Here is a 24,815-nt window from a genome sequence, read left to right as displayed (position 1 = left end):
TGCCTGCCTGGTGCATCATGCTGGTCCACCTCCCTGCCAGACTCTGGCCTGGGACTTCTGACCAACCAGTTGGGATGGGGCTATGGAATCCTGGAGTGTCCCAGCCAAACCAGGACCTATGGTCACCTAGTTATGGACCATCTCTACTTACAGTAAAACTGGTGCAGATATCGATACTAATTGGGAGTGAGGAAAATATTGAGGGATTGCTGTTATAGGGGACAAGGCAGAAAGAGAGTGCTTAAATATGCTGTATTAATTATATGAAGATAGACTTTTGATGGAGTTGTGGGAGAGTCAGTTCATTATCTAAATATTTTTTTGAAATGCGCTACACAAATGACAGCTTTCTGCTCTAGTTACCCAAATGCAGTAGAGAGTAAGAATTATTAATAGCTAGAACAGTGATACTAGCATCCTGTTTCTGCTAGCATGACTTTTAGCAACAAAGCTGCCTTTTAACTGCAGTCCCAGTGACATTGGAATCATTAGCACCTCTCTGTAAGAAAGCCCATCTTTAATGGGCTTCTTGCTATGGTAGGGCACATCCTATAATTCCTGGATTTAGTTCCAGTTTCTAGGATGTCCTTTTCAAACATCTTTGTCCTTTAACCAGTATAGACTTGCAGATTCCAATACAACTGACAGTTCACAATACTGTATTGTATCACTCAGCTCCCTGCCATCTACTTTCAATAGGCGTTGAAGTATTTAGAATAGGGAGTTTTTACCAGTCCTTGTTTGGCCAGATGGTGATGAGAGAAAGCATGGCTATTCAAGTAGCTGGCCATAAACTGCATGTGCCCTTTAAGGGTTAAGTTGCAACCCATGGACCATTGCCCAGTCATTGCTCCCCCACCACTCTGACTGCAGTAGCTGGAGTCTCCAGAATCCCCCTCCTAGCTTCTACTTCCTGTCCCCACCCCAGGAGGCTGTGTGGCTGGGGCTACCTGGGCGCATGGTACAGCCTACAGGGCATTCAGCCCCCTGCCACTTAGAAGTTGGAGAGCCATGAGGTAAAGCATGAGTGTAATGGAGAAGAAGTTGAATTGGATTGCTTCTGTGACTTTGAGATTTCAAGTTCCCTGGAAAATACTCTTAAATCAGTTAGCTTAAGCTTAAAATCATGTTCCTAAACTACCAAGCACCTAACTCAACTATATCTAGTAGCATGTTAACTTGAAGGCTACAGTAATTTGCCATTTATCTGAAAGTTTGCATACCAGCCTTTTGGTTACTTCTTCACTTGCCCAGACAGAAATAATCCATTTTAAGCACATTGGTTTACAGTAACTGAACTTCACTTGTGTCAGGGTTTGTCTTATCTAGGATTTAAAAACAAATAGATGATGTCAACGGCACAATTTTTATGGGATCATTTTAATATAATATGCAAATAAAACCATTTTTTGGGGCCATAAAATACATTTTTTTTTTCTTGTCTCTTCAACAGAATGGAGGAAGGGGGGGATTTTAAAAGGAGGGAATACAGGGTTTGCTAGAGTCAGTTTGAAGTACATCAAGTCCAAGCATATCTGCCCAGGCAGGAATTCCTCCCTTTTTTTTTTTTGGCTAAATTGAGTAACTTCTAACCATATTTTAATGGTCATATTATGGTCCCCTACCATAGCTAACTGATATGTATTAACCAGTCCTAACTAACTTCTTGGTTTTTGGGTGTCGGAATTTTCGCCATATTTAAGAGCAACCTATGTTCACTCAAAGGAATATATTCGCTTTTTTATGACTTGCAACATCCTACAACATTTCAAGGGTTAAAGGCAGTTTCGTTTTTGTTGCCTCATTGAAGCACATGTACTTTTTGAGTGCTGAATTCTGAAACTCCCCTTAAATTCTGGTGGAGGCAAATGTAGTCTGCATTTTTTTTAGATTAAATGTATAACTTGCATAACTAAATTATACAGATTCTCCACCTACTCCACAAAGTGCTCTTTAAGAGGGTTACTCTTGCAGCATGCATTACTTAATTCATGAGAATTTCCCCTAATAGATGTCTGGGATGTGGGGTAGAAAAACATACAAAATTTAAGACAAAATCTAAGTAATATTAGCTGCCTTTAGTTGAAGCTTACAATTTTTAAGGGGCAGGTTGCAACAATTGAGGCTTGATAATTTTTTTTAATGAAAAACTTTTAAAATTATGGATTAAACTCCTTGGTTTAATAATTTGTGTTTTTGTTGACTAGCAGCAGAATTTCAGCATTTGGTTCTTACTGGTAGAGAAGAAAAATCCTACAGCACTGCCAGTACAGGTTAGTTTAATCTGTAAGTACCTGATGTTCCTATTTGAAATACTTTGTTCAAATAATACTCTTTGAATACATGAAGAAAGATTTTTTTTTTTTTAATTTATTTGAATGTGATGCATCAGTCTGTCATGTAGGGTGTATCTACTGCTGTCTTCAGTAGTGAACAAATTGTAGAACTCGGCTTCTGTTTTGTGGATTTTTTTTTTTAATCACGTGCAATGATTCAGACCAACAGTTAAGGGTCACAACTTCCTGTAAGAATCTATTTAAGGGAAATAATAAATTACAGCTTGCTAAACAGCCATTTTATCAGCCTTGAAAAAGGATGCTTAAGTTTGGAATCAGGGTCAGTTCTTAAGTAACTTGCTTATTTCAAAAAGGGAGGCTGTTTTATCGCTAATAGGATTTAACGTTCTCTCTTTCATTTTTAGAAAATGGGTATTCCTGCTGATAACAAAATAGCAGCAGTAATTTAACCTTACCTTAAATCTTTTTATGGATAACAACTTTTTGAGGAACTTTTATATGCACCTTCTAGACTTAGTGCTTTATCGCATCTTTAATGCAGTCAGCCCTATAGACTGCATGTGCCTTGAACTTGCTGTTTTCCGAAATCCATCTTAGCCCTTTTCAGCACATTAGAGGTCTTACAAATGGTTCCCTATGAAGATTAATTTAGGCCAGTCCAAAATTATTGCCTATCCTTTCTTCTCTTTCCCCTTCAGTTTTTGTACCATGTTTTATTTGTTTACATTTTTAAACAGGTAGTACTTTGGATTTTTAGTTTATTGTATGGTGTCCTGAGCATCTTCAGGAAGTAAAATTTGGATCTGTACGCACATCAATTAAAAATAAGTAAAAATCTAGCTCAGGTATTCAAGTGTCTAATATTAACTGAATCACCTACATGAAATAAATATTGTTTAATCTTTACAGAACAGGTCTGCAAGTCAAGAAGTGAGCCTTACTTCCTGTTATGAATTATGCACTATACTAATATACAACCTGTTAACCTTTCTATGCTGTCTGAGAGGGCATAAAGCTTAGAAACAATAAATGGGCCTTTCAGATCTTTGGATGGAAAGTGAGATAAAAGCACAAAATAAAAATACTAAGGACACCAATAGACAGTATGGCAATTGGAGAGAAATAACTCATTTAAATACGCACAGCAAACTAATGGTCAGTGATGGTTGCAGTAACTGTAACTCCATATTTGAATTGTTCATCTTTCAAAAATGCATTTTCAATCGTGTTAATTATTTGTATGGATAAAAGACTACTGAGGGGGGGAATGTCGTAGTGTTAGTGCACATTCCCGTTGCCTTTTTTTTTTTTTTTTTTTTGTCTTCAGCCATTTATTATGCAAGTGTTTATATGCCTGCAAGAAGCATACAACTTCAACTACTTAAAGGGAGAGGCCTGTTCAGGCCTCTGTTCTGGGAACCTGATGGTTCAGGCACCTTCTTTACTTATGTTTCCAAACTAGCTTTTTTGGCTGTAACTCCTTTGTGAGTAGTGGTCATGTGCACGTAGAATTCTTGTGAAAATGGAGTGACTGTTCTCTTGGCTATAAAGCCCATGAACCTTCTCTTTGTTAATAGCTGCAACCCATACCCCCACCCACCCACACGCTTTGTCAACCACTCTGGCACCAAGTCTGTTTCTGAGATTTGTTAAATCACTTGTTTGTGCCTGCAGTACTGCTGTGTGAGGTTAGCCTCCAGCAGTTGCAAAAAAAAAAAAAAAAAAAGCATGGATTTCTGTTTTGAGCTAAGGTTCCCCTTTTGCCATGTCTACCCTGTAGTACCTTGTGCTTAAAATAAAGAGCAGTGCTTCAGGGTTGTCTGCATCATGTCACTTAATAGCATACCTAGAATATTGTTTTACTAACAGCTTAAATGCATTTTCCTTTGACACAGTAAATTTGGATTTTCTAAAAGGATGTTGGCAGTCTTTGGACCTGGCATTACCATACAAGCAATCTTAAGTTGCAGTCCTGCCTTTGGTCTGTTATAACTTTCCCGTGTAGCACAGTTGGATAGCTCTTCCCAACTCTAATATGATAATGGTGATCACTAGGAGTCTACAGTGAGCTCAGCATTCATCAATGAGGTATGGTAGTTTATATACTGATATATTAAAACAAAAGTCAGCCAACTTTTGTGCACTAGTGCACTGCATTTTACACCAGTGGTGTAAAAGGGAACAAGCAATTTTTTATAGAGCTTTAAAAGATGGCTGATCTTATAACCACATATGCAAAACTTGCTGTAACAAGCAATGATCGGAAGAAAAACAATTTTAAAGCTTGACAGGTTGGTAAGTATACGGGTAACTTTTAATGCATGGAGATGGTAGAAAGGGGTACTGTATAGTTTAATTTACAGCATTCACTTGACGAAGCTTTGAAGAAGATATGCAGTCACGAATAACGGGTCAGACTTGCATTTTATGTTTTTAAGGGGCTTGCTGCTTTTTCTGTACTGTATATCTGTTTCATTGTGACTGATTAAACTTGATTTAATAAATGAATTGCTGCATCTCTGTATTCTCTGAATCAAAAAATAAAATGCTTCAGTATAGTCATAAGAGTAAAATGTTTCAAACAACTTTTCAGCTTCAACAACTTTAATCAGATCCTTGCATAAGGGTGCAGTTTTCTTTGCAGAGAAAAGCAAGTCAGGTACACTCAAGACAAGGCCCAACAATTTGGTACTCATCTGTGTTTAAAAAAACAAAAAAGGCTGAAAGCTGAAGTCTTTAAGGCTGTAGGTAATTCAACGCTGATCTTTGTGGAGAAATGTGTAAAAAAAAAAAAAAAAAAAAAAAAAAAAAAAAAATGTTTTTACCCTTTTTTGTTGTTTTCCCTTTTCTTGGTCTGGCTGGTTCTGTAAAAGTATTAATATTGTTAAGTATTTGTTTAGATAGGTAAGAATTAGCTACAGGTAGTGTAGAAATTATATCTGCTCCTGTCAGAGGCACAGTACAGGACCGAGGTATTTCCTCACACAGTAACTGCCCCTTATGACTCAAAGACATATTTGACGAAGTAAAATGCAGGAAGGTCACAAGCTAAAGAGCTCAAGTTTGATGCAATTGAATATGAATAATGAGCAATATGTAAAAGTAGCTGGAAATGTGGTACCTTTGCATATCATACCCCAGCATTCTGAGCCACCCTCCTATGTGGAAAGTTTCCTTGCAAATCGACCTTTGGTTAGGGATTCTGATTTTTCACAATTGAGAGAAGCCTTTGAATATGTGATGTAATAAACTTCCTAAAAAAAATTGACCTCTTTCCCTGTATTTTGGACCTGTTTTAGAAATACTGAATGCGTTTGCTAGGTCTCTAGCCTTCCTACAGATTTCTCTGTATACAAACATTTGGGCAAAGATAATCCAGTCTAACTAAAAACATTAACCTGGATTCTATGATCTCTATTAAATCTCTGTAGTAGGCGCTTGCATTCAGACTTAAAATGGACTTAGTTTGATTTTTAGTTAATTCCTGGCTAAATGCCTTTAAAACAAGCTTATTTTTGAATGCTTACACAGGGAGCATAACATACAGGGTAACTGAAGGACAAGCTGTTTTTTGTTTGTTTTCCTGACAGTTCTTCAGTGTTGCTGCTTTTAGCTGGGTCCTGCAGCTTGAGGGATGCTTCCATCCCAAACAATTACTGATCTTGACTGTGTGTGCTCCTTCTTACTGGCTTTGTGACCAGCACTGAATACTGCATGTTTAACATCCTACAGCAGGTGTAGTCAGTGCTATTTAGGTATTGGGTGAAGTAAGCCAGAGAATCAGGTCTTTTAATTAAGCTGTACCTCCAGGTGCAAATCTTAACCCCTACTCGCCCATTGATTTTAAAAATTATACACAGCTTCGGTTTTCAGTTACTTGATTTTGAAGGTCCAGTTGAGCCTTATCACTGCTTCACAAAATAAGTTTGAGCCAACCTGCCTGTGCAAGAGGGAAGCTGTACCTAAGGATTTGACCACTCTTTTCCCAGCTTTCCTGTATAGTGTGTGGAAAAGCTAATCTGTGACTTCCATCCCTGACTGGATTCACAAGGACCTATGCTCCTTTAAGCGCACCTATCTACAGGCTACTATTTTTGACAACTGACAGTGTTGTGTAGGTAGATGCTCACTTAGGGCTAAGCCCCTTCCTAAATTTGTTTCATTAAGAATTTTACCTAATTCCACACACAAGTCATTAGAGGAAGGAGGATATGAAATACTGCAGTGAAGGCATTTGGTATCTAGCTGCAAGTGCGTGTTCATGCGATTTCTGAATGGATGAATATCTGCACTCAAGAGGAATGGAGTCTTAAGGAGGATTAAGGTCACAGACTTGCTTCCTACTAGGTAGCAAAGTGTCTTCTGCTTCTGTGCTCAGCCTTTTGCTATCTGTGATTCTCCACACAAGTAATGGACATAAGATTGCCTGTTTTAAACTGGAAAACGTCAACCTGCAGCTGAATAATACAGTTTCTACACTTCTTTCCTCCTCCCCCATACATGCGCACATAAGAGTATCCCCATTAGCCCTAGGGTTAGAAAATGTGATGATGGATGATAGAGATAAATTGAAGAACAAACTAATTCATTCAAATTAATTCACTGAAGCCAGAAGAGTACAATCTACAGAAACTAACATGCTGGGTGGGGAGTCTTGTGCTGTGGTTCTCCTTGGATTTAATCACCTTAGCTCTGGCTTTAAGGAGATCCTTTATCAGAAGTGAGCATAAAAATCCTTTTCAGAACTTGGGCTCCTATTAGAGACCAGAACAAACTTTTGTGGGTATCTTTTAAGCCTGCTTGACCTGGCAAATCCTTAGTAGCCTACTTGTGTACACTACCACAGAGCCTTTGGCTAGATGGAAGAGTCCTGCATTCCCCAGTTCTTGTTTGAATCTTTAAAGGCAGCTGAGTCACTGTCCTACAGAAGCAATTTCAAACAAAAGAGCCAGACTCATTTGGGTCTGTCATCTCTGTAAAATTCAGATTATCCCCATCCAGAGAAATTTAACCTTCCTGGGTTTACAATTTCCTGGTCACTTTTCCTCCAGCAGGCCATTTGCTACCTTTCAAGTCCCATTGTGGTGAGTACTGTCCCAAGTGCCACTGACACAAGGAGTAATGGTCTCAAGTTGCAGCAAGGGAGGTTTAGGTTGGATATTAAGAAAAACTTTGACTAGGAGGGTGGTGAAGCACTGGAACAGGTTAGCTAGAGAGGTGGTGGAATCTCTGTCCTTGGAGATTAAGGCCCATCTGGACAAAGCCCTGGCTGGGATGATCTAGTTGGGGGCTGGTCCTGCTTTGGACAGAGGGTTGGACTAGATGACCTCCAGAGGTCCCTTCCAACCCTCATTTTTTGTGGTTCTATAAGAATGAAGAAAATCCTGTTACCTGTGGGGTGTTGCTCCCTTTTTTTTTTTCAGAGAGGTGTGCAGTGGGGAACTTCTGTCATCTGCCCATGCAGTATCCCTACAGCTAGTTCACTCCTTCAGAGACTAGGGAGTTGAACCCATAGCCTTGTACCCTGGTCACTGAACTGCAAGGTATTCTGCTGAAGAAAAGATTACTCTCACTCCTGTTTTCATTTTGTATGGACTATTGGACTAGAGAAAATGTGGGTGTAGTAGAGCGATAAGATCTTGGGTTTAGTTCAATCCCCTACATTGCCCTCCACACTCTCCCTCCCTTTCCCACCATGTGTCATAGAAAACATTTTCTTGCCATCCTAAGGGTGTAACAGTTTTAGCCAGAAGGGTTGAGTTTCTTCCACCAACTAGCCAGTGCACTCTAACTCATACTTGGGATGCAAAATACAGAAATAATCCTGGTTCTCAGGACTGGGACCCACATCTCCCTCCTGTTCACTAAGCTGTAGTCTTGCTCCCTTGTGTGCTCTCTGGCCCAGTGAATCTTGCTGAGCTTGGGTACAGCTTCAGAGGAGGGCTGACCGTGTACCATCCAAAACAGACCAAAGTGGTGACTAGGGTACTTGCCTGTTATATTCCAAAGGGGCTCTGCTGGCAGCCCCAGGCCAAGTGTGTGCTCTGCTCTGCTGAGGGTACAGACACCTACCTTCAGGGCTTCAAATCTCTCGAAGAGATTTCTTTGCAACTCTGAAAAAGTCGCTGGAGAATAAGGGGTAGTTAAGACTTGCCCTGTCCTCCGTTTCCCTGGTGGCTTTGGGCAGCTGGCCGCACCATCTGCTGGTGGACTTGGAGCAGCCCCTGCCAGGCACACAGCTGATGGGAACGGGATCCAGCACCCCACACGGGAGCCCAGACCTCAATGCTGCTCTGAGGCTGCACATGTTGCAGGCTGCACCCCAGTCTTGATGAACTCAGCCCAAGCAATTTCTTTCTCGACACCAAACGATCAGCCTTTTCCCTTGTTTAAAACAAGCCTGCAGCATGTGGGAGCTGGGCAGGCTCTCAAGGGGCCAGATATAAATGCTCAATTATTGTCTTGGTTGAGCTAATTCTGCAGAAAAGATGGTGTAACTATTGAAAAATAAAGCTAACCTTGACTAGACTTTGATATCAAAGTGAAGGATCTTAGGGGCTCTTAGCAAACAGAGTAGAAATGGGGCAGATGAAAGTCTCCTGAGGCTAGCAAGTCTCCATGAAAGGCAATTAAATCCAATTCTCTTTTCAATACTTGGAGGGTGATGATGACATTTAAAAAAAAAACAACCTTTAAAAATGACCTAAAAGACATGCAGTTTTTCCTGCAGTGACAAACACAGTAGGGTTTTTGACTTGGAAGTCCTGAGTGAAGAAAGTAGAGCAGCTGTGATCAATCAAGGCTGGTAACCTGCATCCCCAGCATGAATGCAGAAGGAAAGCAAGCTGTTTGTTGCCCTCGAGTTTGCAGCTCTTCTGGCCTTCTATAGAGCAGGGGAAAAGATAGACCACTCTCAGCAGGGACTACAGGAATCTGAGAAGCCACATTGCTGCTGAGAATTTTCTGTATGATTCTACCGCAAGAGGGCTGCTGCTCAACATCCATCGCAGCTAAATAAGGTAATGCTAAACTTTGTTTCTACTTGATCATTAAAAAGCTGTAAAACTAGGTTGATCTAAATCCTGAATTGTGTAAGTGAATTCAGGTTTTGCGTGCAGTGTGGATGGTGTTAGTTTCAAAAGACCAAAGAGTTCAGCTTATAGAACAATAATATGTGTTTATTTGGACTCTTTTTAGTCCCCTTCTGTTCTCTCCTGCCTTTTTCCCCAGGCCAGTGTAGTAACTTATATATCACTCTTAAAGGTACACACACATCTTTCCCCTTTACATGCAACATATCCCATGTAATGCTAAGGTTGGAAGTTTAAGTCAACGCATTGTTAAAGTACATTTTAATAGATTTCTCTCTTAGGCTGTCTTGGCTTTTTAGCTCTAAGTGATTTCCGTTTCTCTGCATTCTCAATCCTTATTGGTTTTAGTTCTTGTTTGGTTTCCTTGTTCAGATGTCCCTACTTCTGCATCATTTTCAATCTCTTCTGTCCTTGTTGCTTTATCTCAGTTTCCTTTGGTGAGTCTCCTGATGCTGCTTCTCTTCTCCCCTTTATGAGCTGCAGGTGTTGGTCTGTTCTTTCTTAACACCTGTCCTGGTGTGACTACTTTATAGGATCTGGGAGATACTTGATGGGAAACTAGTGCTTTTTGTTTCCACACTCCTCTATCTGAAATAAGCACCATATCTTTGTTGTGCAACCCTGCAACCCTTGTTGTAGTATCATTTTTATTTCAGCTTGTCAACTTGTTTAAATGTTTTCACATTTTGCTTTTCATTCTGGTGAATCATCCACAAGATTTAGCAGCCTGGTTTTGAGTTTCCTGTAAAGCATTTCTGCTGAGGACAGTCTGTTTCATGGGTGTTACCCTATAATTTTAGTGTGACAGGTAAACAGCAATGTGTGAATCTATAGCTTTTTTTCAAGTTTTTTTTTCACTATTTGTATTCCATTTTCCATCAGACCATTGGATTGTGGGTATTTAGGACTTGACGTCTTGTGATGGAATCCATATTTGTTTGCCAGCTCTTTAAAATTAAGACAGTTGAATTGAGGTCTGTTGTCTGTTCTAACAATTTGTGGACTCCCATGTCTAGCAAAAATCAATTTGATGTGCATTATGACATGGTTTGCTGTTGTGCTTTTAAGCAGTACATTGTCAGGATGATGAGAATAATAATCCCTCACTAATACATCTTTTTTTTTTCTGTATGCATAAACAAGTCAATGTCCACTTGATACCATGGAGCCTACGGGCTCCTCCGTGACCATCACAAGCTCTTTTCTTTGTGCTAATCTGTACTTTAGGAACATTGTACAAGCCTTACCTGCATCTTCTATGCCATTATTTATGTTGGGTCAATATAGAGCACATGTTGCTCTCCTTTTGCGTTTTTTCAATGTCTAGATGCCCCTCCTGGATTCTGTTTAACATGTCTTTCTTTAGCACTGCTGGAACAAGTCGTGAGCCTTTGAGCAAAATGGCATCCAGTACCGACAGCTCTTCCTTGATCTGAGAATCAGGGCTATGTATATGTTTTCCATCCAACCAGCACAAATAGCTGTTATCACTTTTTGCAATGCGATGTCCCAAGCAGTAGCTTCTGCAAATACTGCCCACATTTTATTGTCATATTGAATGAAATAGTTTGAATGTTTGTAAAGGTTGCCCATTAGCCAGTTTCAGGAAGAAGATAAGATTTATCTCCTTATCTAGTTCTTTGTTTTGGGACTACGTGCAAAAGATCCTGACTTCGCTTAAAGTCTTAATTTAAATTTCATCTTTTAGAAATCTTTTACAAAGAGAGCAAATATCCTGAATTCCAAGAGATCAAACCCTGAGGCCTTTTGACCAGGTTGGTAAGAAAAGGGCATTTGCAGTGATATGGAAGTTTCCCAAAGGTAATTTAAAATGCTCAACAAAGGTAAAAGAATCTGTTGAGTAAGATCCGAGCCCAAATTTGGGAGCAACCATATATTGAGTAGGAGGAGCCCGCTGACGGCAACTCGCTCAATAAAAACGGTAACTTGCTGTCCCAATTTGGAGGTGACTATACTTGTAGAACAACGAAGGAAAAATTGCAAGTATAGCCCGGTTCAGACTGATCATCTGAAACTACCCTCTCCGTGAACACGAATCTCTTAGTTTACGCTGAAGCCGCGGAGCACCTGAAGGGGACTTAGTCCTATCACTGCTGAGGCCAGCCTATTGAATTGTATTGCTGAGCCCATTTCATTGAACCGTACTACTGAGGCCAACCCATTAAATCGTACTACTGAGGAATGAAACCATATTTTGGTATTTGGCTTCTTGGAATTCTAGGATTGTAAGTATAATATGAAAAATAATAGTATTGATTCAAATTTAACTTTTAGTTGTAATTGTAGTTGTTTTTGTAACACTAATTCTTATAGTATTGTTTGGGAAGGAAGTGCATTCGGAGCATTGTTTCTAATATATGTAATTATTGTGTTTTTAATGTTTGTGGTGTTTCTTAAAGCTAAGCAGTGTTATATACGTAGCAAAGAGTTTTAAAATAAAATTGTGTTGTATAAATTAAGTGTGTAAACATTGTGAAATCGTGCAATCAGTTAACTACTCCCCTAGCCAGTGCATCAAAACGAATCAGTAAATTGTGTGGGATTTTCTCTATTCCATAACCCACTAGAGATATTTATCTGTGACAGGAATCACTTTTTTAATTAGATCATTATTGTCTGAGTCCAGAATTCTGTCACTTTCTGTTGTGTCATATGCTCTGGACATCGCATCTGCAATAAGTAGGTGTTTTCCTGGCATGCACAGTATGTCTAAATCATGCAGTTGAAAGAAGCCTCTGTAATCTGGGTGGCATGTCTGATAACCCCATCTTTGCTATAGTTACGCTACTAGTCTTTAGCTATCCCCATATTTTTTAAGCAAAGCTGCTCTAGTGCCGCCTTTAGAAGCATCTGTTTACAATTTAATGGGTCTTTTAGGGTCATAGTATTTAATACCAGAGCTTTCATTATTTTTTCCTTCAAGTATTTAAATTCAGCTTCATGTTTATGTTTCCATATCCACTAAGCTTTCATTTTTAGGAGTGATTTAAGCTGTGTTTGGTCTGCTCTGTTAAGTTAGGTAGATATTTCCCTACTAAATTGATCATTCCCAGTAATCTTTGCACTCCTTCCTTATCAGTAGGGGGTGGCATGTTTGTAATGGCTTTAACCCTTTCAGGATCGATTTGCAACCCTTTCTCAGATAACATATCTGGGAGAAAAGTTATTTCTTTGACCCTGAATTTGCATTTTTGTTTGTCCAGTTTCAAACTGCGAGCTCTTTCTAGTGCCTTTCTTAGCCTCAAGTCATGTTTTTCTATAGTATTTCCCCAAACTAATACATCATCAATATAGACCATAGTTTCATCAAGACCTTCAAAAACTTGTTGCACCTTTCTGTGAAATACAGAACACAGTCCAAAAGGAAGTTTATGAAAGCAATACCTTCCGAAGGGCGTATTGAAGGTACATAATGTAGTGCTATTCTTTTCTTGGGAGACATGCCAAAACCCAGAAGAGGCATCCAAAGTGGAGAAATATTTAACTCCTGCTATGTTGCCAAAAACCTCTTCCCTGGTGGGAATGTGAAAATGCTCCTTTTTGATGTACCCGTTCATTTGCTTAAGATCCAAACAACTCGAGATTTATGACCAATGAATGAACCCAAGCAGTTGGTTGCTCTACTTTTTTCTGTTATGTCCATGTTAACTAATCTATTCAACTCCAGATTCAGTTTCTCCTTTAGTACAAGGGGAACATTTCTTGGAGCATGTGTGATGGGAGTATTTGGTTCTCTTATCTCTATCTTGTACTCAGTTGACAGTTTCCCTATGCCTTGAAATGCATCATAAAACTCCTATGTTCTTGTTTCCAGTCCATCAGTGACACCCATTCTCTTAATCAAACCTAGACTATTACACATTTGCAACTCAGTAATTGGCACTGGCTTTCCTGGGACTGTTACAAACTGAATTTTTACTATGTTACCCTTGGCCATGTCCACCATGTGGCCACTATGTTACCCTTTGCCATATGGTGTAGACATTTGGTTCCCTGGAGACAAGTAGCAGTGGCACACCTTGTACCACCACTACTTGTCACTGGGATGTGCCCATGCCACACATGCTTTGGCACGCGGCAAGTTACCCCGGGTGGGGTAGGGGAGGCCAGCGCTGGGCTGGCCACAGCAGCCATACCTGGGATCCTGGGGGACTCCCAGGGCTGCAGCAGTGGTGATTCTGCTGTGTGGAGCCTGGCTGGCAGCTGCAGCGTGGTTCTGGGTAGCCCGGGTCTGATTTTGAGCGGTGCGCACTGCCCATTTGTGCGCTGCTCCACTCTTTTTCTCTGTGGGTTTTTTTGACCCCTGGATATCTGGAACGTGTGGTATGTGGCACTGCAGATGTCATCTGGATTTGGCCTGTTTGCCTGCTTCATAGTGAGATCCTCTTTTTTTATATTGTTTGTGTTACTTTAGGTTTCTGCAGTCTTGTAATCCTGTCTAATTCAGCTTGTTCTGTCTTCTCCTCCAGCTTCTGCAGCCTGGCACTTGTTATCTCATTCGCTTGGCACATTCTAACTGCCGCTTCCAAATTAAGCTCCAGCAGTCTTTTCCCGGGGGTTGTATCCCTTATACGCAGTACTTTTTGGTCTCTGATCATGGACTCTTTTGGTTCTCTAAAGTTGCATGTCTGGCTCAGCAGTCTGAGGTCTTTGACAAGCTCCTCTATTGTCTCTCATTCTTTCTGCTGTCTCATGTGGAAATTATACTTTTCAAAAGTTTAATTTTGTTTAGTCATACAGTGTTCCTCAAACTTTTTTATTACTGTGCCATAGTTTTTCTATTCTGCTTCTTACTGTTGTAGGCTATTATAAAGAGACAGAGCTTCTGGACCTGCTATATTTACGAAAATAGCTACCTTGAGTAGATCTTCCTTCTCTGTAGTTTCTCGGGCTGTCATGTATATGGTGAAGCTCTGCTTAAATCTCTTCCAGTTCTCTGTTGCATTGTTAGGCAGCTTTAACTCCTGGAATTCTGAGATGCTTCTTTTTTCTACCTTTCTTCACACCCCAGTCCTGGTACCATGTGTTATTCTCAAAAGACCAAGGAGTTAATCTTATACAACGATGATAATACTTGTATATTCATACTCCTCTTAGTCCTTTTTCAGCTGTTCTCCCCTGTCCCTTTCCCGGGGCCAATATAACAACTTATAATATATATCAGTCTTAAAGGTATCCACACAGATAGTTTAAAAAAAGAAAAGTGGGGGTTGGAGATGGATATGCAGATATAAAACAATATCTATTTGTAAGAACATGTTTAACTGAAAAATAAACTTTTATTTTTCATGCACTGCTTGAACACATACTGCCATCTAGCTCTTAGTTGAGTTTAAATGTTTCTAGGGAAACAGTGACTTATGGTTTCCAGTTCTTTAATTTATCTGGCTGCCTGAGACAAGTGACTTGAGAAAAACTAGCCTAGTAGCTCTAAGTTGGAGAACTCAAAACTTACAAACAAGTTTAGTTTAAAAGGTTATCTACCAGCTTGAAAGGCAAACAATTTTAGTTTTTATGGCAGTTTTAAATTAAGTAGAAATAGTAGCATTGGGGGGGGGGAAAAAAACTCCAAAAATAAAATATAGTTACTTTATTATAGGAAGCTTTCTGTGCAGCATTAGCAAAACAAATTGGTCCCGCAATACATTTATAACATGATTGCTGTACTATTTTAAAATAAACGAGTTGCCATAGAAGTGAAGAGAGACTATACAAATAGGACAATTAAATCGGTAAGCATGTAAGACATCCTAAACCAGGCAATTTGAAGGTGAGAGCAGGCAGTGCCCTAAAATCTTGAATTGTACAGGGTTACACCTACATGCATCTAATTTCTTATCCCAAGCAAACTGCACAGACTTATTTGTTTCCAAAAAAAAGACACAATAGGATAATCTGTGGCCAGCCTACCTTGGCAACTTCCTTTAAATATATCTGTAAACAAATTGTCCATATATTAAAAAAAAAACCAAAAAAAAAAACCGCATTCTTTTTGCCAAGTGCAGTGAAATGTTTATAAACCTTTGCTTCCCCTCCCACCACACTTCCTAGTGAACACCTCTAAAATTAGCAAAGGGTGTGCTGCTCAGGTGAGCTGGATTATTCAATGTAAGCATTATTGTTCATGGATGTGAAGTACTGAGTGAAGATGCATATTCTATATGCATGTGCAACATATAGATCAAATTAAATTTTTGTTTCCTATCCCTTGGAAAATACCAAAGGCATAGCGGTGAGCTTTTTGTTTCTTATCCCTTTTAAATTTACCCAAGAAAGAAAGCAGGAAATCTAATTTAGGGGAAAAGTTAACAAATTTGATAGCTGCTTGCTCCGGAGGTGGAATTGCCTTGTATCTCCAAACCTCTGTGGATTTCCCTTTTGCATTTATTTTGCTTGCACCATTTTTTCCTAAATCAACTTTGTAATGAGTTACCCACTTATTTGTAATGGTATTAACTGATTAATCAAACTTTAAAAACATGTAAGTGTAGCATAATTCTTCAATCCTGAGTTTTGGCATTTGGATATTTTTTAAAGGGTGTTTCCAAACTTTCTAGCTCTTGGACCAAGTTCATTATACATCTCCCCACAAATTATTTCTTCCTTTTTTCCTGGAGTTTAAACAGTTGGATTTCTTACTATACAATCTTACAAATGTAAAAATACCAGTTTTTCAGAGTTTTCTTACAGTAGAGTTGAATGTTTTCTTCCTGGAACAATTTATTTTTCTTTACTGACCAGAATGTGATAAGCAATTATACTGAATATGATGGCCACAGATTGAAGATGCTAAATAAAATATGACACTTCCATTTACTAGTAACAAAACAATAGCAAAATATATAACAGTAAATATGGCAGTTAATACTAAAATTATGTCAGAATTGTGGTTGTAATGACTATAAGAAAAAAAGAACCATTGCCCTTTTATAATCTGATTTCTTTGTCACTTTCAGAATGTAACAGGTCATTAAAAATCTTGCAGTTCTTTTCTTAGAAGAGAGGATATTCTCAAATTATTGTACCTTATTTTCTCATGTGAATTTTGTCCTTTTCAACCTCAATGTTATAGGCAACCAGCCCATTAAATGAAAATCCTAAATAAAGCGTCACATTTTCACTTCCTGGAGGAACTGAATCATAATGTAAAGGCAAAATATGAATTGGCCTGACATGCCCCCTTATAAACACTTTCCTGTCCTCTGTCCAGCCAGAAACTCTTTTTAAGACCTCACGTATTTTGCCAATATTCCATACGTCCCCATGTAGCCACTTCATTCGCCGTTCGTCCAGGGAACCACTGATTAATTTATCAATCCTAGTCTTGTGCACGATCTTTCCTAGCCCATAGCCCTTTCCTAGAAAAAAGTGCGTGTAGATTCTTTTCTTTCTTGGAGCAACATTTTTCATTTTGATGTCATTCAAATGCTTCATGGTTTGAAGAGCTGATATTAGAATGTCATCTTTATCTGGATTAGGTTCTCCATCTAATGCCTCATCTGGCCAGTATAGCAATGTGAGCAAAAAATAAGCGCTTGCTGGAAATGTTGTTCTTCTCTGTTTAAAGAACCTCTTGCTGAGTTCCCGCAGCTTTTGAAATGGGAGTAGTTTGGAGGACCCAGGGGATACACAGGCTAAAGTTATGTGTGACAAAATGTAATTGATGAGATCAATATCCTCCAGCCGTGGGTCTTCTGCATAAAAGTTTATTATTGTTTCCAGTTTTTGAACTGATCTCTTCTCCTTCGTATCTGACAGCAGCGAAAGAATGGTAGTGACGTTGCCGCCGCCATTCCTATAAATGTTCATGCGTCTGAGAAGCTGAGTTTCAGGTCCTGCATTATTTTCCTCAACAAGGGACTTTGAGATAAAGAACTTGGCATAAGCTTCTGATTGTCTTTTCAACCACTTTCTAGGATTGTAAACTTGTTCTTCCCTCTCCTGTCCCACCTCTGCCTCATCATCTTTTTCCTGGTTTTTATCTGTTTGAAAGTAACTTAGATCTTCTGAAATCCATTCCAGGGCATTATAAATATTCTGGCGTAAGCCTTTCAAACGGCTGTGAAGTTTTCCCCAGGATTTTTTAATGCTCTCAGGAATGTAGTCAGATATCAGATAACGCACAAGTTCTGAATGTTCCCCTTCTGTGTTTCTAGGGAACACTTCAAGTGTAGACAGAAATTTTAGCAGACGACATCCTACTTCTACTTCTCCAAAGTAACCAGCATTGTTCATGGTGTCTATTTCTAACTTTGCAGCCTGTTGTGCAGCCCGGAAGCATTTCATCGCTTTAAGGGCAATTTCTATTTTCTGAATAGCCTCTTCAGGGGTGGCCTCCTCTGTCATTTTGTCCACAGTAAAACTAAACCATCTTCTGTACACTTGTCCTTCGGTGTCCAAAATAAAAGAATCATATGGCAAATGAGATTTGGCAACACCTGCCCAGTATTCAGCATCTTCAAACTTGTCATGATTGTAATGCAGCCTAGCAAGCTGCTGGGCAAAGAAAGCATCTTTTCCCAGACATTCGTAGGCAGCTTTTAAAACAGCTATAGCTTTTTCACAGTCTTCAAAGCTGCACACATGCTCAATGAATGGAGAGAAGAGGCTGTCAGTGTTGTCTCCCCTACTCTTCTTATCGCGTCGTATAAACAGATCTCTGATGAACTTTATGAACTCTTCTCGGCCAAACCTATGCTGAAAAAGCACTTTTTCCTGAAGGAGACTCATTGCAATTTGACTCTGAGGCAGATCTCCTGAAAGCTGCTGTAAAATTTCTTTTGCAACCAGGTAATGTATTATTTGAACAGATGAAAGATAAGTGATATCTTCTCGTAGTTCAATGAAAATAACTCTTGCTTGTTCACTTAAGTGACTTCTGAAATCATGCTCTCGTGCCCTCTTTTCTGTATATGCCCCAAGGCCCAGGAAAGCCTCACAGTGTGACAGTGAAACATATGAATTGTGCACGTAGAAATTGAGCAAAGCAACATACCTCATCAAACTAGTATCACGGGAAGAAAGATCTATACCTTGCAACAAGTGCTGTACAAACTCCCTCACATAAGTTTCTTTAAACTCCTCACACATCAGGACAAAGGTAAGGATAAATTCTGGCTTGAAATCTTTCTGCGTTGTAAATCTTTCAAGTTTGGTTTTGAACAAACTCTTCTCCTTCTCTGTCAGTTTGTGAGTGACAGCAACTGTATCCAGGGGAGAATCTTTGCAACGTTTTTCAGGGTCATTAGATCGCTTACAGCACATGAGGATGAAACAACTCCTGGAAGAATGAACTTTGCTAACTGCTATAGCATCCAATAAATCATTCTTTAATTCATCCACAAAGTCTTCATCATAGTCCTCAATTAGGAGGAGGACTGGAGGACAATGATTGGTATCTTTTTCCTCATATTTTCTAAAATTAACTGCATGCTGACAGACAGTTGCTACTGGGTATGAGGATTTGACTATAGCACACCTTAAATCCTTCCTTCTCTTCCATAGTACTTGTCTTGCAATGGTACTACCGCCACTTCCAGGATGATGAAATATTTTCACTTTAGTCACAGAGTATCTGATTCGAGTTCCATGCAGCATCTCATCCAAGATTTTGCTGACATCCTTGCAGGCCTCACGCTCAATGACTTCCCCACACTTTCCTTTGTCAGCAAGCCAGAAATTTTTCCAGCTGACTCTTCTCCCTTGATAAAATGTTTGTTCTATCTCTTGTATTTCGCTTGCAGTCAGAAGATCCAGTTTGATATCATCACATTGATTTACACACAGTATTTCCAGGGAGAACATTTTCTCTTCTTCCAGTGTTGGAAGCACACACAACCCTCTGGTAGAAACTGGTAAATGTCTGGCACACGTCTTAGAAGACATCATAGTTTGAATAGTGGCATCTACATGACTTAGCTTCATGCCTACAATGCTCTTCTGTTCCAGCGTCTCAATACTACAAGATGCCTGAGCTAGATTAGCCCACTTCTCATAATCTTCTCTGGACTCTGCAATGCACATGATATATTCCATGCCATTCATTTCTGTATAGAACTCCTGGAAGGTGTCTACAATGGGTTTTTCCACAGGTGATAACAATAGGAACAGCACCACGAAAGAGCTCTTGGGAAGAATTTCATCACAGATGAAAGAAATTGCTTTCTTAAGGTATTTCTTTTTAGTCCTAATCCAAGTGTTTTCATCACAGGGTTTTTCACTCCCATGGTAGTCGCTGCGTCCATTGCAAAATATCCAGCTGGTGTGATCAAACAGGCACAGATGTTTTTGAAACTGAGTGGTGGTCATCTTGTTTTCATTGGAGTAATCATGCAAGAAATGTGAGCTTGTCGCATGATGCTTTTTGAACTGGGCATACAAGCCTGACACGTTGGAATCCTCATCAAAGTCAAAAACACAGAAAATATTCATGCGCATTAAAAAATTGACATGTTTCAGATCTTCTTTCCTACACCTGTTAGTGACAAGGATGTACCATAAAGAATCATTTATATAGTTCTTGCCATCAGTCAGTAGGATTGACAATTTCCGCCCTAAGTCTTGAGAAATTCCATCGTGGTCCTCTCTGCTGGAGGATTCGGCCTTTTCTCTTCTCGCATCCCTTTCTTGCAAACCCTTAATAAAAGGCACTAGTTCTTCAGTCTTCACAGGCTCTGACTTTGCTCCTACTCTTTGATAGAAAACTGGATGTTTTTCTATAATCACCTTATTGTTGTCTTGGTTAAATCTAGGTAAGCGCACTTGAAAAACCCTCCCATTTGCTATGCTGGATGATGGTTCAATGTCAACTTCCACCACAAAGGTTTGTTCCTGAGAGTCTTTCTGAATCACTTCAACAAAAATAGGAGGGTGAATGCAGAGTCTGGCAGCTTCTTGCTCCGACTGGTCAAAACATCTTTCTATGTAATCTAATGCATCCACATAGGCATCTCTGTCTCTGACCTTCACACCAGCTATCTGTCCATGTTTCCAGCCCTTGTCTTCATCCCGGTCCGTAACCCCAAAGTGTATGGTACCATTTGTTCGAACATTCATGCAAGCTGAGGCAAATCGAATAACTTCATAGGCTAACTTTGCTTGCAGTCGTTGCCTGTCCAACTCGGCAGCAATAGCTAGAGACTTATATTCGTGACAAGGGGTGATCAAATCGGTGATTCCTGTTTCTGGACCAAGAACATTGTTTTTCACATACTTAAAATTAATGTTGTCACTTCTAAATGGTCTAAACTTGCTCAGAGTTATAGCTTCAGCTGTATTTTCATGCAGTGAGCGACTTTTTCTACCTCCTGCCCTGTCAAGAGTAGCCTCTGTTTTTTCTGTGTCTTTTTTGCTAATACTTCCTCCTGGACTAGATGCATCTATTTCTGAAGCTCCACTTGGATGAGTTACTTGAGAATTTGATGCATCTTCCAGTTGTGTCACACTGATTGTTCCTAAGTCACCGACTCCCTCTCTGGTTTGTATGTTGGTGGTTGTACGTGGAGCAGAATTCCTGCTTTTTCCTTTCTTTTTCCCAGCATTGTTTGTGCTCTCACAAACCAATGCTTCTGAAGCCTTTTTGCTGGAATCATTTGCTAGAGCCAAGTCCAACCCTGTATTTTTGTGAAGGTGCTCCAGAAGTTCATTTCTTTTGCGTGTCAGTATGTGGATCTGACCCCCTTTCATACCTATGCTTTTGAGGAAACCTTCATCTAATTCTTTGAGCACTGGGCCAGTTACTTCCTCTTCATATAGCTTGTCTACATATTCTTTCTTAATGCCAATAGACTCTAGCCAGCATCTAACATGGCTCTCTTTCCATTCAGCCAAAGGCAGTGTTCTGTGGTCTGAAAATAAAATGTCATGTCAGTAGCAAGCTTGTGCAAACACACACATTATCTTCAGTGACTGATGGAGTTCCAATAGTATTGCAGTCCTTTTGAAAGGAGTGTTTCCACCCCCCCAGTCCAACGTGGCAGGAGAAAAGCTCCTTGTCTGGATTTGAGTACAAGGCTGTTGGGTGGGGGCAGACAGCTGGGGCAGGGTCCCCTTACTGTCAGGTGCAGCTCTGCTCCATTCTCTCCCAGGGCACAGAGCACATCAGACGCTCCGACCGCTGCCTGGCCATGCAGCAGAGACAGGGGGGCAAGAGGCTGTGGGTGTATGATAGATACTTCTCCATGGTACATCCTGGGCAACTTTTGGAGGGTTATTTCCTAGAAGGCCAAATCTGTCAACCACTCCAAACACCAACCACATTTCAACAACCATGTTACCTAAGAGACATGTGGACAGTGTTATAAACACAGGCTCTTATTAGAGCTGGTGCTGTCAATCCTTTCAAATAACACTGGAGGATACTCACAGGTGAAAGCAAATATCCAGGCAGTAATATCACAGGAGTATGATATTGTATGCATGCAGGTGATGCACAAAGGATCATCTTCTGAGATGCCCTGTCACATCACAGGGCATCCCACAAGATTTGGCAACGCCAACAACAGAAGCAGTGACCTGTGCAGAATATTGGGAACAGACCATATAGAAAGGTTGGACTGGAGATGACAATGAAGCCCCAGTCGATTGTCCTGTGTTCGAGTTTCACTTCCGTTTTGTGGCCAATTGCTTGTGTATTTTGGGGTAACCACTTTTTGTGTCTGTTTCCCCTTTGGATGAGGTTAATACTTTGGTAATGTTCACATAAAAATGTTGAGACAAGCCACTAGCCTCCCCACACACTGGATATGGGAAGGGTATGTATTTAGAAACATGGTATTTAGAAACATGGAATCATATGTTTAGGGCAAATATTTTAAGAGGTTACGTACCCATTTTCTTTTAGAAGCAAGTTTATTCTTCTTCTGACTGAGATCTAAAGGTGAGAAAAAAAAAAGTTATAAAGCTTTAAAGGCACAGCAGTTCACAAGAAAAGCGTGTGTCCTTTTTTTGTGCTGTTCACGAATCCTGGGTTCTTGCATGCAGACTTCCTTTAAGTTTATTTTTTTCACCTCTTTTCTATCAGGAAACAGGAGGCAGGGCTGGATGGCAAACCCTGGCCTTTGAAAGTGCAGTGACTAACTCGGAGAAATAGAAACCAGGATTGTTAGTTTAATCGAGACTTTCCTCTGGCTTCTGTGAAATTGTTTTTCACTTTATGCAGCTATTGTGGGTGCAGTGACAGCTGTTTGGGAGTCAGGGCTGTTCTCCCACAGAAGAGATGCAGCATGCACACTGGCTTGGCAAGCTTTACTGTGGGGTTGACTGTGCTTGTGAGTGGATGGCTTGGTTTCCTGAACTTTTTTGTCTTCTGCCTGTTTGCTCATTAACTTCCTTACGTTCTTTTTGCAAATCACTCTCGGGCTGTACAAACGCTTTCAATTCCATATCTTAGCTGATCTTGTAGCCCTCTGGTATTGGTGAGGCCTTGGGGACAAATAGGGTTCGACTCCGTGATTCTCAGACTTTTCTGCGTCACGTACTTCCTTTCTAGAGTGCTTGTGTCCCCAGGAGCACACAGCACTATTGCAAACTTTGCCGCTGCAGCCACACGGTAACTTCCCCCATCCCTGAGATTCTGGAGGAGGAGTTCATTTTGTTTTTTCTCTCTCGTTCTTCTCCTCCACTTATACTTGACCTTTCCCCTTCCTTCCTCTCATTGCTTCCTACCCCCTAGAAGTTCTCCATGTGCCTAGTTTGAGAGGCACTGGGTTAACCTAAGGCAGGGGAACTTGTCCCAATTTTTAAAAAGCTGTAAACACACAACAGCCCCTAACAGCACCGTCCCCCTGCCCCATCATGGCAGACTTACCGAGGGACAGACCAATCTGCTCCCTTGCATACAGCTGCCACCATGTGATTTGCTCCAGGTTCCCACCTCCAGCGTGACCTCGGCTCCTGTGGGTGCAGTCCACAGAGCCCTCCTGTGGTGGAGACGGCCTGGGCCTCCCACTAGGGCAGGCGAGCCACACCTGGCAGTGCGGGCTGCAGGGAAGGCTACCCCAGCTCTGGAGGAAACGAAAGCAATTTTAGCAGCCTCCCTGAACAGCTCCACTGGGGGCAGCAGTGTCTGAGGATTGCTACGTTAGTGACTTCCCTGGCTGGGAAATGCAGGAGCTGAGCTCAGTGCAAGCATTTTGGAGACCATTAAAGTCCCTTCTGTCTCCCTCACCCTGTTCTGCGATGTTGGACAGCGGCTGTCCTCTCCAATGTCTGAGTAGTTGTTCTTGCACACACACAGTCAGAGTGTAGCTGTGCTCTAGTCACAACCCTTCTAGGGGGCTAGTCCCTCCCCACAAAAACTGCCTGCAGATCCCTCAGGCCAGTTAAGGGGCTGTGTAGAAATTATGAACTTGTAGGGTCTGGCTTTTCTGCCTCTGTGGGGCAGCCCTTATCTCTTGAGTTCCTCAAGGTGGGGGAAATACTCTACTGAGCTTTGGGAAGCTGTTGGGATTAGAGGGAAATACCTGGCAAGCTACTGGGACTGTTCAGGAGCGTGGCCCTGGCCTAAAACTGGCCCCACTGCTCCAGCCACAAAGGTTTTAACTTCTGGAGCTGGGAAAGAAGCAAACAGCATACCCAGGAAATATCTTCCTCTCAGCCCTCCCACATGCTTCATGCAGAAACAATCAACATGCCCTCCAGACAGGCTGATTCCCACACCCTGGTTCGGGGGCAGGTTTGGAAGCATGGAGCAGAATGAAAGCCCTAGCCCTTGGGGAGCTTGGCTGCAGCAATGAAACACTCATTCCTCTGGTTCTTGCTGTGCTTTAGCGCTGAATCACCCAGAAAGAAATCCCCGTTCACAGACAGATGCGCAGCACAGGCTGCCACAGGGGGAAAGAAGCATTCATTCCTGCTCTCCTCCAGCCCAGCCAGCCAGGAACCAACCGTGATGTTAACGGTTTGCAGAATCCAGGTGACAATTGACAGCTGCACAGGGAGGGCTTACCCTTGATGGAGTCGTCTTTGCCTGCCTCACTGACTCTCCAGCCCTGATGGAGGAAGCATTCCTGCTCTGGCTGCAGCTCAGGCTGTATGTCGTGGCAGTGACTGCCTGTAGAGGAGGAGTTGATCTGAGCTGGAGACGATTCCCTGGCAAATCCTGACTTCTCCAGTAGCAGAGGGGGAGCCGACCTTCTTCACATAGACCCTCTTTCTCCCTCTGTCTGCAACCAGACTTACCAAAAGAAAAGCCCTAGGAATATGGCCAAGTCTCCACCCACAGTCAGGCTGGCCTGATACAGGAAAGTAAGCAGAAAGAAATAGCTTCCTTTAGAGTTTTTCTCTCTGCTCTCTGGATTTCCCCTGCTTGACCAGCACACTCCCCTGCTCCCCCTGGCTGTGCTTGCTCCAGGGAGCTCACTAGTAAATGCAGCTGGCCTAGCCAGCACCCCCTGAGTTGCCTTGG

At 41.1% G+C, this 24,815-nt stretch overlaps 1 protein-coding gene across 2 annotated transcripts; it reads right to left on the bottom strand.

Moving 5' to 3' along the window:
* Positions 1–14,984: 14,984 nt before the first annotated feature.
* Positions 14,985–24,713, bottom strand: LOC132243213 (sterile alpha motif domain-containing protein 9-like). Of its 2 annotated transcripts, XM_019494428.2 has the most exons (4): positions 24,357–24,713; positions 23,217–23,412; positions 22,237–22,280; positions 14,985–21,255 (listed from the first exon to the last, which is right to left on the bottom strand). In XM_019494428.2, the coding sequence occupies exons 3-4, from the start codon at positions 22,238–22,240 to the stop codon at positions 16,436–16,438; spliced, it is 4,824 nt and encodes a 1,607-aa protein (XP_019349973.1). In that variant the 5' UTR covers positions 22,241–22,280; positions 23,217–23,412; positions 24,357–24,713; the 3' UTR covers positions 14,985–16,435. The 2 variants fall into 2 exon arrangements, with proteins under 2 accessions (XP_019349973.1, XP_014457340.2); XM_014601854.3 differs by lacking the exon at positions 23,217–23,412.
* Between the last annotated feature and the right edge of the window lie 102 nt (positions 24,714–24,815).

Source organism: Alligator mississippiensis, chromosome 8, assembly GCF_030867095.1.
Source record: "Alligator mississippiensis isolate rAllMis1 chromosome 8, rAllMis1, whole genome shotgun sequence".
NCBI classification, from domain to species: domain Eukaryota; kingdom Metazoa; phylum Chordata; order Crocodylia; family Alligatoridae; genus Alligator; species Alligator mississippiensis.
This window is presented reverse-complemented; position numbering and strand designations above follow the sequence as displayed.